The 17,394-nt window shown below is 42.0% G+C and overlaps 1 protein-coding gene across 2 annotated transcripts in view; it reads right to left on the bottom strand.

Annotated features, from left to right (window-relative positions):
• Positions 1-17,394, bottom strand: part of sdk1a (sidekick cell adhesion molecule 1a) — a 259,525-nt gene that overhangs the window by 11,940 nt on the left and 230,191 nt on the right. For both annotated transcript variants that reach the window (XM_053492399.1, XM_053492401.1), the window contains exons 29-41: positions 17,126-17,320; positions 16,204-16,405; positions 15,124-15,227; positions 11,670-11,740; positions 10,850-10,985; positions 8,773-8,829; positions 7,432-7,533; positions 3,455-3,570; positions 2,760-2,946; positions 2,025-2,162; positions 1,457-1,618; positions 950-1,075; positions 498-662 (exon numbers count right to left, since the gene is read on the bottom strand). In XM_053492399.1, coding sequence (XP_053348374.1) covers positions 498-662; positions 950-1,075; positions 1,457-1,618; positions 2,025-2,162; positions 2,760-2,946; positions 3,455-3,570; positions 7,432-7,533; positions 8,773-8,829; positions 10,850-10,985; positions 11,670-11,740; positions 15,124-15,227; positions 16,204-16,405; positions 17,126-17,320 — 1,761 coding nt within the window. The remainder of the gene's footprint in view (positions 1-497; positions 663-949; positions 1,076-1,456; positions 1,619-2,024; positions 2,163-2,759; positions 2,947-3,454; positions 3,571-7,431; positions 7,534-8,772; positions 8,830-10,849; positions 10,986-11,669; positions 11,741-15,123; positions 15,228-16,203; positions 16,406-17,125; positions 17,321-17,394) is intronic.

Raw genomic sequence — 17,394 nt, 5'->3', positions numbered from 1 at the left:
CAGTTCTTTTCCCAGAAAAATCCCAGTTTGACTTAGACACCTTCTTAAATAATTCTGATCAGCCATGTGATAAGCATGACTTGTTAAGCAAAAACATTATTATTTTTGTTTTGCACAGGAGCACACCTGCAGTGTTGGTCGCCTTATCACTGCTGATAATCAGTGCACAGTTCATGTGGACATACAACAATAGTGTCACAATGAAAACAAACATCTACATTATCAAATAATTAATGATTAACCTGACCGTGACCTAGCTGCAGCTGATGTCTTCTTGAAATCTTTTAAAGTGCATTAAGTTTCAGGCTGGATTTCAGGAAGTTTATAAATCAAACACTAATGAGTGCAAAGAGAAATGATCAGACTCGGGGAAAACTCCAGGTTTAAATGGCTTTCTAGATATATTCAACTTGAATAAACAAACCAGCATGAGAATGAAAAGCCTGTTGATTAGACCTCACTCCATGAGTAGTGAGAGGAGAGGAAGGCGTATTTACCCGACATGGCAGCAGAGGGCGCACTTGGTTCACCGTAGCCGAACTCGTTGACGGCCAGCACTCTGAACTGGTAGCTGACTCCATGACGCAGTCGCTCCAGACTCACAGTGTGGGAGGTGCTGGAGGGGGGCAGGTGCCTGACAAAGGTGTCCCACAATCCTTCATCTGCAGGACAAAGCCACAGTCACGGACAAAGAAACGCCATGCGGTGCAGAGTCTCAGACATTTGTCTGCTCGGCCCTGGTGCAGTACGATGCAGTACATTTTGTATAATTATGAAACCGGATGAGAACAGATATAAGTAAATGCTGTGTAATTAAAACATTATTAGCTGCTTATTCTGTATAGTTCTGAGGCAAGCTGTTGCTACTCGTTTGCATCAGACATGTAAAACGAACCCAAGCCTATAATCTGCTGCGCGCGACATTTGCCTGATGAGTACAGGTACACACCTGAAGGGCGTGCCTCGATGACGTAGCCTGTCACGCGGCCGCCTCCCGTGTCTCCAGGTATCCAGTCGATGGTCAGGCCAGAGGCAGACTTACTGACTGAGGTTTTGAGAGGAGATCCTGGAGATCCTGCATTTAAAAAAAAAAAAAAAGAGAAAAAAAAAATAGATTCCTCAGCTCTGTAACAACCTGTTTCGTTTCTTTTTTTTTGCTTTAACATGTCGATACACAGTTAAACCTAAATAGAAGCTGCTCTCAAATGTATTTCAGACTGTCACTGCAGATAAGAGTTAACGACCACGTGCGATTGTTGTATGGACAAAGTTAACCAGAGCATGAAATGAAGCCTTGAACGTTCTGACCCTTGCACTTACACTTCTGTCACCTATCGACTCGCGCTCAATTAAGCATTTCTTTCAGCCCTGCTGCAGACATGTTACTGTATGCATTGTGTGCCGTGTTAAGCTGCCTGGCGCAGTGTGATTTGTTGTCTGCTCACGACTCGCACACCTTGCACGGGTCCCGCTGTGATGTTGGCCTCGGCCTCAGGGCCGTAGCTGATGGTTTTGGCTTGCACGCGAAAGCAGTAGGTCACCCCCTTCGACAGGTCTCGCACCTTTAACCAGCGCTGCCAGCTCCCCCGGATGTCCACTGTCACCACTTTACTTATGCCTACACACACACACACACATTTATATTACCGTAACCTATGGATTACAATGAACTCATTCTGTGAATGTTAAAAAGCAATTATCATAATTTTTCAGCTGCAGGATACAGTGAAGGTAAAAAAACACATGACAGAACTGGAACAGTGGCTTTGTAATGAGTTTCAGCAACAAGATGCTGTTTATGAGCCAATTATAATTTATGTGAGAAAACCTAAAGAACTATGGTCCCCTGAGGGCTGGTTGGCACTTGATCAGTAACTCAGAGGTGTACACAACGGCTGGCATCTGTTCTGTTTACTGTGCTGTGAATAATCATAACGATAAAAGCAGCTAAATTAATGACAAAAACATGTTGTTAAAAAATGAGCGTGTACTGCTTCTGGATCGTAGCAGGACGAAGGGCGTACCGTGGATAGGAGCGGTGGGCTCGTACACCACCCTGTAGCCCTCCACCACGCCGTTCGGCGACACAGGAAATCCCCACGACACGTTCAGGGTAGCGCTGGTGATTTCGGAGAAAGTAATAAAGCTAGGAGCACTGGGGGCTAAAGGAAAACAAGAAGGAGAGACACAGAGTAAGAGAAAGAGCAGAAAAAAAGCTAATCTTTGGTGCGTGCTGAACTATAATGAAAATGAGCCCAAACAGATACACCATGTTAAGGAAAGCAATAAAGGCGACCACAGGTTTTTTACTCTCCGTACAATTAATTCACAACATTTGTCGCCTCCGTGTTCTCTGTTCAGCGTGCGCTCCCTGTTGCTTTGGGAAATGTCAACCAGAGTACGAGCCGCGGTGTTTCCATGGCTTGTGCTAATGAGGTCACATCCAGACCAGTGGAATAAAATCTGAACTGTGTGTGTGTGTTTTGTTTTTTCTCTTGTAGATGACTCATTGGGCGATTGTAGATCACTGCCATCGCAATGAACGACAGCCTCAGGTCAAACGATTCCCCGTTAGTGACAACAGTCACAGAGAACATGATTTAACACGCAGCACGTTATTCCAGTGAAATGAAACCGACCTGATTTTATTGTTTCTTTATTGTCGTGGTTTGGCTGCTGTTAGCTTGTTCAACCCACTCAAGTGATCATGCTAGATGCATGAAGTTAGAGAAGGTGAAGTGACGTGATGCGATGCTGACCTGACTGAAGAGTGCGCCCCCTCCTGGGCTCACTGAGCGGACCATCTCCTGCCGCGTTGAAGGCAGACAGCTTGACCATGTAGTAGGTGTAGCTGGTTAGGTTTTTCAGCCGCAAACTTGTCTCGGGCAGAAAGTGGATCTTCATCTTTTCCGTCTCGTTCTGGTTGTCCATCTCCCAGTAGAGAATCTGAAAGCAAAGTAACGCAAGTGGAAATGAATTTATTTATTTATTTAACCAAAATGTGATAGATGCAATCAGAAAGCTGTCTTTGCATTCCATTCCATTCTAAGCCACGGTTCGCTGCTGCTTCCTAAAAGATGGCAGATATTGCAGTATGCACATATTCAATAAAGAGAAAAAAGTGTCAGGAAAGTGGGAAAAAAAAAACAGTTGTGCTGTATTCATGCACGGCTTCCCCTTTACAGTCTCTGTCCCGGTGTCATGCATTTTTCAGGAAGGATCTACTTAACCCCTGACCGGGCATTATTATTTCATGGTCCAAATGAACGGATCTTTTAAAGACACCGTCGGACATGATTATCCATTACTGTGCGGTATAAAAGTGAAGACTGAAAGAGGATTTATTCTGGTTATTTCTCATCCGCAGAGAGATGGAAATGAAAGAGATCGAGAATCAGATCAGTTTTTTGTTTTTTTAAAAAGGAAAAAAAGGAGGAGGAGGAGAAATGATGACCTTGTAGCCCTGGATGATGCCGTTCTGCGTTTCCACAGGGGGCGGCTCCCACTGCACCTCCAGCTGGGTGGACGACACTGTGTTGACCTGGATATTCTGCGGTGCCACCGAGGGAGCTGAGAGACCAAGAGAGGAAATAATATAAACACACAACCCACATTCACCACCCACGATACGACGTCCCGGCACCGGCACGCTTATCGACCTGTGCTTACTTCAGAAAACACACTTACACTCACGAGCTGAAAGCTAAGACGGATTCACCGAAAAAAGAAAAAAAAAAAAGTTTCATTTCAGTTTCATCTCCAGATGGGCTGAGGGGTGTGAGAACTAACAAGCACTCCAGGAACACGGATCACACTGACAAACCGAGCTGCATTCCACACTGATCTCTAAGCTGATCAAAACTAGAGAAATATTGCATCAGTCAGGCCGTTAGCACCAAAGGAAAACTGAAACATGCCGGTGTGTTCGGTTCGATTCCTTCTACAGAAACACTTGATTGTGTACAGTAATGATGATGATGAAATAACCAGTGAGTCACACGGTTTTAGTGCACCATAAAAGATGTTAAAGCTATTAGTCCAGGTCAGATAAAGTGTACTTTATACCGTAAATGCAAAACCAGCAAACTGTGTAGTCAGTGTCATTAATAGTATGAGTTGAGAAAAGCATCCTGAAGTTGAGGTGATGCTTTCCTGGTGTTTTTCCTGGTCAGAGGTCAGAGGTCACCAGGTCTCTAGCTGAACGCAGTGATTCAGAAATCTTGTTCCCATTATCATGGAAAAGTTTCATCCACATTTCAAACATGATTTAAAAATCCTTTGGTTCTACTGTAATATAATCAGGGAAAAAATATTTTTTCAACTTTGAGGCTTCCATGTAGGCGGTTCAAGCCACACCTACGCACAAGGCTCTCATTTGCATATGCAAATGAAGTGACCTGCTCACATAGTCATATGAACCACATGAAAAATACATCCTGTTGTTAAAACAGTGCAGGCAATGCATTCATCATGGGAGCAGTAGAGCAAAGCTACAGTATGTACAATATACACCTAAAACTCAAACCCCAATCTTAAGCCCAGCTACCAAAATGAATATTAACTAAAAATAGCACACACACACACACACACATTAGGAATTAGGACTGTTGACATTAATGCATAAATTAAATTTTGTAATAGGGGCGTTCAATTCAAACCGGGACTTCTGATTGTAGAATTACAGAACACAGTGTAAAGACTAAGAGGAAAAACTCTTGCACTTATTCCAGTGTCTCATTAGAGCTTGGACACCATCAAGGTAAAGCTCTTGTCTTGGAGCAATGTCTTGGAGTGAGGTCAGGACTGTACAGGGAATGAGGCTCCGAGCCACCTCGGCCGGGATCGTGTCATTCATGGACGTACGGTCTTCTTTAAAGCGTTTGTAACGTTCAAATGTTTTTCTGCAGCTCAGATTCTCATTACTTAACTGTTCTTAAAGTCGTCTGTAAATGTCAAACGCTTTTTACTCCTACAGGAAATTTCTTTACAAGAAATTTCCTCACAATTACCGGTCTGACTTGAACGTCCCTCGTATAAATATATATACTAAAAGGAAGTCTGCAATGCTGTTTCTCCCCCTCGTCTTGTCTGCTGGGTGACTCTGTGCCCGAGCTCCTGACGTGTGGTCCGACACTTACAATTCTAGCCATACAATGCTACCTGTTTGCAAATATATACAGTATATATACAAAGAACCTAGGCACCCCCCCTTTGAGTGGTGCCAAAAATTAATCATTGGGAAATTTGTCTATTTGTTTGGCCATCTCCGTTCCTTCTGCTGGGAGTAATCTCCCTGCCTGACCCCCTCTAATGATGCTGTTAATAACCTGATGTGGTTAACCCTGTGCAGCTCCGCCAGCTGCTTGAATTTCTCATGACAGATTCATATTTACTGCTTCATTAAGCCTCTTATGAGAGCTGAAAGAAGTGCAGGAAAGGAAACGTCAAACGTCAAAACTGCTCTCAATAACAATCGCCTCCTGTTTCCACATTCTGATCAGGTTTATGGATGGCGGCGATAATGCAGAGTGCTCTGCCCGGGTAGCATGCCCAAAAATGCCCTCGACACCAGCGAGTTTACAAAAGCATGTTTTTGCCTGCCGTGATATTCAGGATTAAATCAAAACCTGAGCTTTATAGAAAATTAGCGGTGTTCGATATTCGTGAGCGAGGCATCCAACTGAAGCGCTAATGCGTCTTACTATCAGCCAGAGGATTTTAATTTTTTTTCCAACTGTAAGCTTAAATCAGAGACTCAGATTTGAAGACGTGAATGGCCGAGTCGGCACCGAACAGAGCCTTTTTGTAAATCCTAACCCATAATGCGGTGCAGCAATTAGAGTCTGGTTTCTCATGGTGGGTTGTGACGTCGCCGTGTCCTGTCCTGTCCTGCTGTTTGGCGGCTCATTAGATACGGAAAGCTGCTCGGGGTTCAGCTTTCTGCCAGGCAAATGGAATATTGCACGGCGAATAATTGCACTGAACATTGGCTGTTTTTAGCGACGAGGCGAGTCGGGTCGAATTTGAAGAGCACTCAAATCCAGCACTTCATTTCTTTTCGATTGAAATGCCAGAGCAATGGAAAAGGGTAATATTTTATGCTTAGATATATTACTGCTCAGTGGTGGGATCACTAGCATGAAAGTCAGAGTCTCTCTTAAAACGCAGAGGTAGTCTAGGTGTGAGCGAGTGTCTGCACGCACATGTGTGGGTCTGTGTGTGTGTGTGCATATATATGTCTGTGTGTGTACATGTCTAAGTTAGTAAAGAAAAAAATCAGCTGAAAGTGGCATCCACATAATCTTGTTCTGCCTGACAAAATATCCATTTGTGCAAGGTCGAGCTTGCAGCAGTGAAATGCAACGTCAAAGAAAAGTAGATAGTGAAGAAGCAGCCTCTAGCCAGCACGCTCTTTAACTCGCTCCACAAACCCGTCTGCAAGCCTGTCCCGCAAGCTGTGAATTTCAGCATCCCACGACTTCGTTCTCTAAACCTGGCCGTCATTGAGCCCCTTAAAGCCCCCCGGTGTTTTCACTGAAGAGTCTGAGCAGCAGGAGAGTTTCTTCTGTACATGGGCCATTTGTAAACAACTTGCTCTTTTTAAAAGCCAATTTAGTAAAACCGACTCACGACCATGAATGAACATGAAGAGCGAACGATTACCTTTCTTTCATCTACAAAAAAACAACTCCTATATTGACAAATGAACCTGTTTTCCAGAACACCTCTTTCTATTCTCAGACGAAAAACATCACGTCCTGTACTGTATGTATTAGTTCCTCCCTCCTGCGTTATAGCTGTCAGTCTTATTCAGACTGAGAAATGAAGTGTATTTGCATTTAGCTGCTGACTGACTGACTCACCACTCTGAGGTTATTTATAAATCTCATCTTCATTGTTTGATAGTTTGACTCGTACCCGTGATCTCGTGGATGTTTAACAGCAGAAACGCCGGCACACAAAAACATTTCATTTTCAGCAGACGTTTTGACAAGAACAAGATACCTATAAACTAAACTGATTTGGGTATTTAAAGTTTTCCCAGTTTTTTATTTTTTTATTTTTACTGTGTTCACCTTCTTCTTTTATTTTTAAAGCACTTACTGCTAAAAAAAACCAAGAATGTTTGTGTTAATCAGATGTTAAAAGTGAAAATGTTGTTAAACACAAAGCAGAAGAGATGGGAGAAAAATCGTGCCGGTGTACAAATACTGTACACATCACTGACTGAAATTGTAACAAAATCCAAAATAAACAATATTAAATAATATATTAAAAATAATAAATTGAAAATATTTATAAAATCATGACACTATAACTGCAATACAAACTGAATCAACACAATAATTAATAATATAATATAATATAATATAATATAATATAAGAATCGGTTGGTCCCTGGCGATTTAAACAGTCAACGCAAATGATTACCCGCTTCTCCTACGAAGACCTCCACTGGAGTGCTAAGAGGACTCTCGCCGATGATGTTGTAGGCCGTCATCACAACTTCGTAGCGCTGGTATTTCTGCAGCTCTGTCAAACAAAGCACAGGAATAAAAGACAAAATAAAAAAATATTCATTTAATAACAAAGTCACAAAGATTCATCAGATGAATTTCCCACATTTCCCAAAAGCTCACCTAACGCCCTAAATCACCTGGGAAATGACTACGCGGTAGCTACGGAATTTGAAGACACACTTATGAGTCTCATATGACTCCACTATAAATTGTCAAGAACTCTTTAAGAACTGTCACGACTGTTACGCCTGCTGTGATTTCTCATCTGTTTACCTGTCGCCTGGATCCCTGGGACTACAGAAGCTATGAACCTGCTCTAGATTTAAGATTCAAAGAACTTTATTAATCACAGAGGGAAATTGCGTGATAATAGACATCTGTAATGTCACACCACAGGCAGTGTAGTAGTGTTCAGTAGTTTAGTTTAGCTCAGGGTTGGGTTAAGCCATGGGTTTAGTGTCTGTTGGAGTGCACTGTTCAGTAGTGTACGATGGCATTGGGGGCTCAGTGGTAGGTTCGATTTAGCCGTGGGTTTAGTATCTATTAGAGCCCACTATTTAGTAATTAAGTGCACAGGGTTGGCTTTAGTCATTTTAGCAGATTTGCTCCACCCAATGTTTGATGTTATGAGCTCAAAACATCAATCACAGCAACTTCAAAAGCGCATTCGACATGAACCATATACAAGCTGCTACAATCCAACTTCGAATAACTTACACCTAGCTATGATGTTTTGTCAACTCCCGTACTTTATTATACTTAGATACACCTCTTGATGAAGCGCCTTCAAGTCTCTACCTTTCTGAGATCGCACTAGCTTTGGATCAAATTCAGGAATGTCATTTTACAACACTAACAAAACACCACGATACATGTGTACAAGTGTATTTTCAGGATTAGAGCATAGAGCTAAAGGGTTTAGTCAGTAATACATGAGCGCTCACGCTCTTAAAAACAATCGACAGTTTAATTAAAGACGCACGATGACGAGTGTTTATTTATTGTGCTATGGTATTTTAAGAAACCTACACAGACTGCAGTAGGAAGATCTTAACACTATGATTAGGTCGTGATACAGAATTCTGTCTCTCTTTATACACAGCAACTAGACAGATCCTTATAAGTAAAGATAACAAGGTTGCCTTGTCGTCTCGATGCAGAGAGTATCATCACCGCAGCTCGCTGTTGTCAGAATAAGTAAAAATACATCCTTTACACTTTCATTTAGGCAGAATGAGTGAATAAGACTTACGGGTGAGTTCAAATTCCGTCAGTGAAGGATTGCTCACCGTCTTCACAGTACTCTTGGCTTGACAGGTTGAGAGAATAAAAGAGAAATAAATGAGGAATATAGTGCTAAAAGATCAGACAAGACGGAAATATAAATCAAAGAGATATTTCATCATGGCTGTACGTTTTGCTGTTTGACCCGAGTTTCCCCATCAGATTTCTTCACAGGATCGATGAAATCCCAGAGTGCTTACATTTACATGGACACGAAGCGAACCCCAAAGAGCAAAAAGAGCAAAAAACCAAAGAGACTGCATGATTAATGATTCAGCAGTCAATACAGAGGGGCGCATCGGCTTGGTTGAACTACACTACTAATGAGACTTCTGGAACGTATTGCTTCTAAGGCCGGGGTTTCAATTTTTAAAGAAGATGGTTAAATTAAGGGCTGCGTCTCATGTAAGAGCGGCGTGTTGGTGTGAAGTGTAATGTTGCTGCCGCACAGCTCCATGGGGCTGCGTTCGATTTGGAGCTCAGTTACAATCTGTGTGAAGTTTTGGAAGTTGTTCTCCTCATGTCCAAGTGCACTTCCTCTTTAAAAAAAAAAGCGTGTGAGATGCCCACCTCATGCCCAGAAAGCAGTTGCTGGAGATGAATGAATGAATAACTGAGCATGGCATGTCTTTAAAAATTGTCTTTCATCCTGAACGCAGTCGGGCGCATCCCTACATTACAGCACTTCAAAACCACTTTAACTAGAACACTTCTGAAAGTCACAAACTGTCTCATCTCTTTTCATTTTTTTATTTTTTTTTATTTGCAGTAACATGTGACTTCGGGACTTCTGAGCTGTTAAGGCTGCAGAAACAGTGGCCGAGTTGCGGACAGTTTGCTCAGGAATCATCGCACGAGAGCTTGAAGGATGCAGAGAGCACTGAAGAGTACTGAGCTCCTAGTAGGAAGGAGAAAAGAGCATGGAGATGACAATACGAGGGAGAGTGTGAGAGATGGAGAGGGTACAAATAATTTAAGATAGGAATAATGGAAAGGATGGTCAAAGAAAGAAAAAAAAACAGTTTGCACTTCACTTTTCCTCTAACTGTTGAAAGAAGGAGAAGAGTGTTAAACGTGCGTTCATGCTTGGCTGCACCAGACTTGGGCATTAAATGCTGTCAACACCACTGAGTCCAATTTGGCGATGGAGATTTAAACGCCGTATTGACTGTACAGTGAGGAGCCCGATGGCATGCTCAGTGCCAGGACCGTCGAGCTCGTACTTGGGGCTCAGAGCCGCATGTGGCTCAAGGACCTAATGAGATCATTTTCACTAAGAAATAGTCTCTCTGGGTTTCAGGAACACAGGTAAGGGAAATGCTCAGGTAATTTGATCAGCGGATTAATACAGTTCTAATCCGTGTTCTCTTAACGGATCTCTCCTTTAAAGTTGTAATGCCTTACATAAAAAAATAAAAAAATGCAATGGATCATTACCTACTTATATTTTAAAATCTTTTTAAAAGGTTTGTTCTATTATGTTTAATGGTAAAATACAAATAAACATTAAAAAAGTTAATGTTATAGTTATATAGTTATTATACCAGTAATAACCAGGGTATCTGGGTGCTGTTGGATCAGGAACACTGGGTGTGAGGTGGGAATCCACTCTGGGTCATATGATAACAATAACAATAACACACACATTCACAAACTAACATATAGGGAAATTTTAGTGTAGCAATCCACCGATCGGTGTGTTTAAAAGTGGTGCAAAGAGACAGAAGAACCCAGATGAAACCCATGTGGACGTTAGGATCTAGAGATCAGGATTAAACCTGAGATCCTGGAGCTGTGAGACAGCCACACCACACCCTGAAGCACAATGCTATGCCGCTATAAATCAAGTATTATTTATTATGTGAAAAGTTTTGCGCCAAACTATGAAATAATGGCTTAATATTTTCAAAATAAATGAATTATAAAACTGTCAGATCGAATCTTACAACCGTGATGTTTCATGATATTGAGAACTTGTTTTTGAAACTGGTTTTAGCCTCAAAGGTCAGCGTGTGTATGTAGCACTTTAGATGTCTGACCCCTACCTGTCAGATCTGCCCGTGCTGAAGTGCTGTTGATGGTCTTCTTGGCCTCCTGTGGCTGCGCGCTTTCATACTGGAGTTCGCGGTAATACAGCCTGTAGCCCACCAGCACTCCGTTCACGCTCTCCTCCTTTGGTGGCTGCAACAGTGCAGATTAAATTAAAAGGTCACTTTCCCATCGCTGACCTGGTGCTCCCTATTAAAGTCCTGGTCCGTGGGAGGGGGCGGGTGTCGCATAAGACAGGCAGGCAGGCGGTAGGGAGGGTGCTATCAGCGCGCCAGCCGCTCCGTGAAGCAGATGGCAGAAGTTTTATTTCTGGGCTGGTGGCTCATTAACAAAATCTCGGCGTTGAAAGTAATCAAGCGGACGACCCCCCCGATAAAGCAACCAGTCAGACAGACTAGCCCGCCCTCATAAGTCAGCTCAGAAAGGTTTCGGCTGCTAATTAATATCCCTTTAGAGAGTGCGTGGGTATTAATTATCCCGGTCCTGTCTGACTCCTCGTGAAAATGTGTTATCAATACTTCATGTGGCCGCGATATGCAAAGCTGCGGGACGAATACCAAGCGAGCCATGACAAGCCCCTCGGCACGTCCTGTCGAAGAAGGCTGTTCGTCAATGAAAAGCAGATAATTAAACAGATAATGGCTGTAATGCGTGGATTTAACGGACCATTATCTCCAGCAAGCCAGCACATCGCCTCAGATTGGAATGGTCTGCTTGAAATGCTGCACGTAAACATGCATCTGTGCACGCTTAATAGATCCTGAAGCTCATTAGAACGGATGACGTAGGGATTAAAAAAGTGCAATCATACAGTACCTGCCACTGCACCAGAACCGAGGTAGTGGTGGAGGGCTTCACCAACTGAATAACAGGAGCCTCGTCAGGAACTGCCAGGAAATAAAGAAGAAATCTATGAATATACACCAATATGCAGTATTTGAGATGGCAGTCATTCTTAATGATTTTTAACAGCCTGTAGCAGTGGGCTCTAATTTTAAGCAAACTGGAGTTACACTTTATGGTCGTGAAGACCACGATTAGCTGATTAAACAAGCTGTAAAGTGAGTCCCCTGTTTAACTGGAATGAAAATGTGTAGCCACACTCCTCCTCTCTAGATAAGACTAAAGTTCCCTGGGCCGGGTAGCAAACATCACCTTGTCTTGTCGCTAACTCAAGCTCGATACGCAAGCTCATTAGTCACAGGGAGACAAGTTGGACTTCACGTACAGATTACTAATTTACACGGTGATTTCCATAACAGATTGTTTCATCATTAGTCAAACCTTTAAACATACTCCATTACAACTGGAGTTTAGCAGACGCCATCATCCAGCACAACGTACTCATAAGAAATTTTACTGTAGTAAAGTACAAACCAAAATATTCTGTGGTCTTATTGTGATACATCAGACATTACCCGATAGTTTGTACATATTGTACCATATTAGGGTATGTTATAATATGTTATTACATACTGTATGACTGGTATGGCATAGAACAGGCAGTAATACTGATGGGGGGAAAATCGATTCAGTGATGTATCACTATTCTTTGGGGTGAGAATTCATTTATGGCCACACCGACTCCAAAATCGATTTTTTTAAAATACAATTTTAATTTACAAGCTGTATAATGTTGCAGTTCCTCTATAATCGTGTGCACACAGAACAGCATAGTGTGCAGCAGGAGCAATTAGTTTGCTAAGTTTGTTTCGAATTGTAATAAAAACTAAAAAAAACTTTAACACAAATTTCAATATAGAGTGTGGTTTTTCATTATTTATGTTACAGTACATGCACACATGGTACCACACTATAGAAATATTACCATTATAGTATATAAACATGTATAACCTATTTTGGACAGTATAATGGTACCAAAATATGTACCACTGTAGAACCATGTACCATAGTGTGGGATGTGTATTATATTAGCAAGTAAGTAAATTGGTATTGTTAATAATCTTATGCTACTATATACGATCAAACTATCATAGTACAGTACTTATACCAAGGTAACGTTTTTATGGATATTTTTATCTCATTTATATAACTGACGAGCTGAAGGTTAATCAGAAATCCAATGTCTTGATCAACCGGGCCACATTTGAGCATGTATTATTACTAGCTAATTTAACTAGCTGGTTAGTTATCTACCAGTAAACTAGCTGTAGCAAAAGAGCCTCATATAGTTTTGAAAAGGCATAACGGGCAACAACAACAACCAAGACGAATCATTCGAATTTAATCTGAACAGGGTGTGTACGCTATTCAGAAACCACATTAACACAATTAAAGAACATCTGCATGGTTTTGAAATGTATACTATACACCCCAGATACCTGACCACCACACCCATCTGCGCTTGCTGAACATCTCACTCTACTGTACATTTAACTCCCTGACATCTCATATACACTGTATGTTTAAAAAAGAATAATTACATGCATATACTGTATTTAACGCCATTCCAAAACCATCAGCATTACCATGGTAACAGTTCATTCCAAAGGGGTTAAGTGGGGTTCAGGGCAGGGTTTTTTTGTAGAACCTTCGAGCTCTTTCAGTCATTTTACATCATTTGGCAGACGCCCTTATCCAGAGCAAATTACACTTGATCTTAATATACATCTGAGCAGGTAATGGTTAATCCCAATGGCAATGGTAACTTGGTGGTTCTGAGGTTTGAACCTGGGACCTTCTGATCAGTAGTCCAATGCCTTAACTTCTGATCTCCCCCAGTCCAACCTCAACATGTTAGGTCACCTTGTGAAACCTAACTTGTCCTTAATAAACGAAAAATTAAGTGCACTGCACCTGTTAGCAGAAAGTTGACCTAGATTTTAGCAATTTCCATATAAGAAAATAATAAATAAAGCAAGCTTTATGTACTGTAAATTATTTATTGCTTTTGCATATCTTATCATTTGTTGTCATGGCAACAAGACTTTACACCTAATACTTACTGCAACTAAACGGCATTACATGTCACAGTTCTTGTGAATCACGTAAATTATTGCAGCTCACTATTTGGAAAAAATATATATTGCCAGATTGGAATGCTACGTTATTTTGCATATAATTTCCAATCCTAGAAAAATGGGATGAATTTTTTACGTGAGGCTTTTGTAGCCTCCAGGAGTGTAGCAGGTGGGAGCGTGGTTTAGTGGGGTCTGCCGTCTCGCTATATTAATGAGTTGTTTGTGTTCCTCTATTGAACAGTGAGCAGAAGATATGTGGAGTTGAGCGGAGGGCACAGAGCGAGCCAAAAAGCTGCCGAATTCTCTGTTCTGCTTAGACACATTTGTTGTTTATCCCTTCCCCCTAATTCCTATTTTGCTTCAGAGTGAAAAAAATATATAAAAATAAGCCGGGTTCTCAAGAGAAACATCTAGTTCTTATTCAGCAGACGACTGAAGAAGACTGAATCTACCTGAGCCTCCAATAACTACCTGGACTCCATATTAACATTAATTACTGTAACATCTCCTGTGATGCTAAACTTCCAGCCTTCTGACACAGTGTGAGTGCAGATCAATCCCTGCTATCCGTTATCACCCAGATGAGGATGGGTTCCCTGTTGAGTCTGGTTCCTCCCAAGGTTTCTTCCTATTACCATCTCAGGGAGTTTTTCCTTGCCACTGTCGCCCTCGGCTTGCTCATCAAGGGCGATTTGATCATTCTGATTTACACACACTCACAATCCATACAAACTTAAATAATTCTTTTGATTGTGTAAAGCTGCTTTGCGACAATGACAATTTAATTGATATTTAATTGAACTGAATTTAAGTGGAATAAGACCAGTCACTACTGGTGTCCCATGTCCAGCTGCTTGTCTACCACGCTGTCATGTTGATGGTGAATCAAGTAGGAGAAACACTAGTCTATATGTTTTAATATGTTTTAACTGATCAGCTTGGATCTTGGTGATCTTAAATTATTGGATTATTATTTTTACGTATTTATTGTTCATATTATAAAATGTGCCATTAATTGGAACTGAGCCACCTGTCAAAACAAATCCATAATAGCCGTATTTACTACATAACACCTTTTGTGTTCATTTACAATGCAGCTTGTGGAGCTTTACAAAAAGCTGACAAAGAGGAACAATAGACTTTAGTTGATTTCCAAAGCACGGCACGCTTCTACACTATGAGAAAGATAAGGGAGGCTTGTCCTGCTCTTCTCCAGTTCTTTTATTGGAATCAATACAGTATCAGGTAGAGCCGGAGGACACACGAGCGACATCTCCATCTATACTCACCATCTTGTAAAGTCGTAATTGCATCGGTCTCTCGGCTGTACTTGCTGTCACCGATGTCATTAGTCGCCATCATTCTCAGCTTGTATGAAGTGTAGGGCTTCAGCCTGAGGGGGTGAAGGGGGTGTTGGGGGGGGGGGGGGGTGAGGTTGAACAACTCTTGAGTTATCTCACATTGGACACAGACCTTTACCATCATCAGCCATGCCGTACATCACGGTGACCAGAATACACTGAAGGGAATTACCTTCAAACTTTAAAGTGCAATTGAATCCAATCACCAACAAAATAAATAAATAAATAAACTTACATTCAATGATATTCAACATTTAAAATCTGTTTACTTGTCATTTCCAAATTAATAATGAATCCTTATACTGTAGAAACTCCTATTTAAAGTATTACGAAATAAAAAGCATTCTTATGCAGAAGTAGGCTACAGCTAGGAAGTAACTACTGTACTGTATGTACAAGGTTTCTGCTTAGCTGGACAGGAAATGGAACTGGAAACGCCTCGCAGTGTGTAATTCCTCCAGGGCTCAGAACGAGCCGAGCCACAAATCAGGCCTAAATAATCTATTCAACTCTTTAGAAGGCGATAAAGAGATGATGGGTTAGAAAGTCCTAAACAGAGGGAGGGGAGTCATCATAATCAAGATGAGATGGGCCTCTGAATGCATATAAAATGCCACTTGACTGGCCGTATAATCACAGCAGCGGCTCAAGCGTAATTCAAATGCAGGGAGGGTGTACCAGCGGCCCAACAATGTAGAGTGGTCTCTGCTTTCCAAACAGGCCTGAGTATCATAAATCGCTACGGGAAGTAAAAGAAAAGGCCTGCAAAGCTTTTAATAACACTCCAGGCGTATAACTCTCATCGCACGCTGTCAGCCTGGCAAGGCCAAGTATTGAGACAGAAACATGAAGAAAATGTTTATGAAGTAAGGGCGATAAAATCGCCTTAGATGGAATTCAAGCTGAATCTCTGGGTACACACAAAACTGTGTGAAAGTGTGGAGGGGAAATGAGAAAAACAAGAGAGAGAGGGAGACACCGAAGGAGGGGGGGAAACAAAATCCTCACCGGTCCACCACATAGGAGGTACTGTTGTGGCTAATGGAGGATGAGTGTGCGATCCAGTCTCCATCGGGCAGTTGGCGTAGCTGCAATGTGAAATAACGAACCGGCGAGGACCCGTCTCCCCCTGGCACCCAGTCCAACTTGAGCTGGCGTGACTGAACCTGGTCCTGGGGCACGCTGAGCTGCAGGGGAGGCTGGGGCCGCTCTGTAAGAGAAAGAGAGAGAGAGATAGATGAGCAGAAGTGCAGAGGTCAGGCCCGTCTCGCTGACTAGTCTTAATCACACTGCATCACTCAGTTGCCTGCCTGTGGAGCACTACAAGGGACCAGCCCCATCAATTTTAATGCTCTGAATCGATGCACACAGGCGTAATTGTTTATTTAAAGGTGACCAATATTGATCACTATTAAAGATGCAGATGGTGCAAAAAAAAAGAAAAAAAAAAAAGAAAAAAAAGAAAATCAGCCGGTCCCTGCATCGCTGATCACATCGCCTTCCCCTGATATTTCTTTAAACAGGTCGGATCTATAAAAGCCTGAAATGACTTTCCACGTTTCTTTAAAAAGCTTTCTCAGAAATGAAGAAGGAGACCATTACGCCGAGGCAGAATCACGATTTTCTTCATCTAGATTACATTTATCCATTAATCTGATTAAAAAAGCTTAAGTGCAAGGTCTTTCAGAGATGAACTCAAACTGTGCCGTATTTGGTAAAAGAGAACAAATTAACTTGGCTCAAAGGCTAGTATTTCTAAGGGTGATGTGAGCACTGTGACCCTGTCAAGGGCAGAAAATAAAGCAGCCTTCTAAGATTGATGGCCGCTATATAACGTGTGTGTGTGTGTGTGTGTGTGTGTGTGTGTGCGCGTGTGTGAGAGAGAAAAAAAGAGAAATAAAAAGTGAGGTTCAAAGAGCAGGAGGCTCACCTCTGATCTCTGTAGTGATGACCACAGCTTGTGCGGCTGTACCCCAGCCCTGCTGCGTCTTGGCTGAAATACGGAAGATGTACGCAGACTCGGGGAGCAGGGTGCTGGCCGTGAACTGTGGGGTATCTGCGGACACTTCCACCGTGATGAACTTATTCGGATCTCCGGAATCGAGCCGGTACGCTACCTGATAGCCTGAAAAGCAGGTACATGAGCAAGATCTTAATGACTATAGACTAGTGTTAGTTCACGTCAGCGACGGTTAAAGG

Source organism: Clarias gariepinus, chromosome 3, assembly GCF_024256425.1.
Source record: "Clarias gariepinus isolate MV-2021 ecotype Netherlands chromosome 3, CGAR_prim_01v2, whole genome shotgun sequence".
In the NCBI taxonomy this organism is placed as follows: domain Eukaryota; kingdom Metazoa; phylum Chordata; class Actinopteri; order Siluriformes; family Clariidae; genus Clarias; species Clarias gariepinus.
This window is presented reverse-complemented; position numbering and strand designations above follow the sequence as displayed.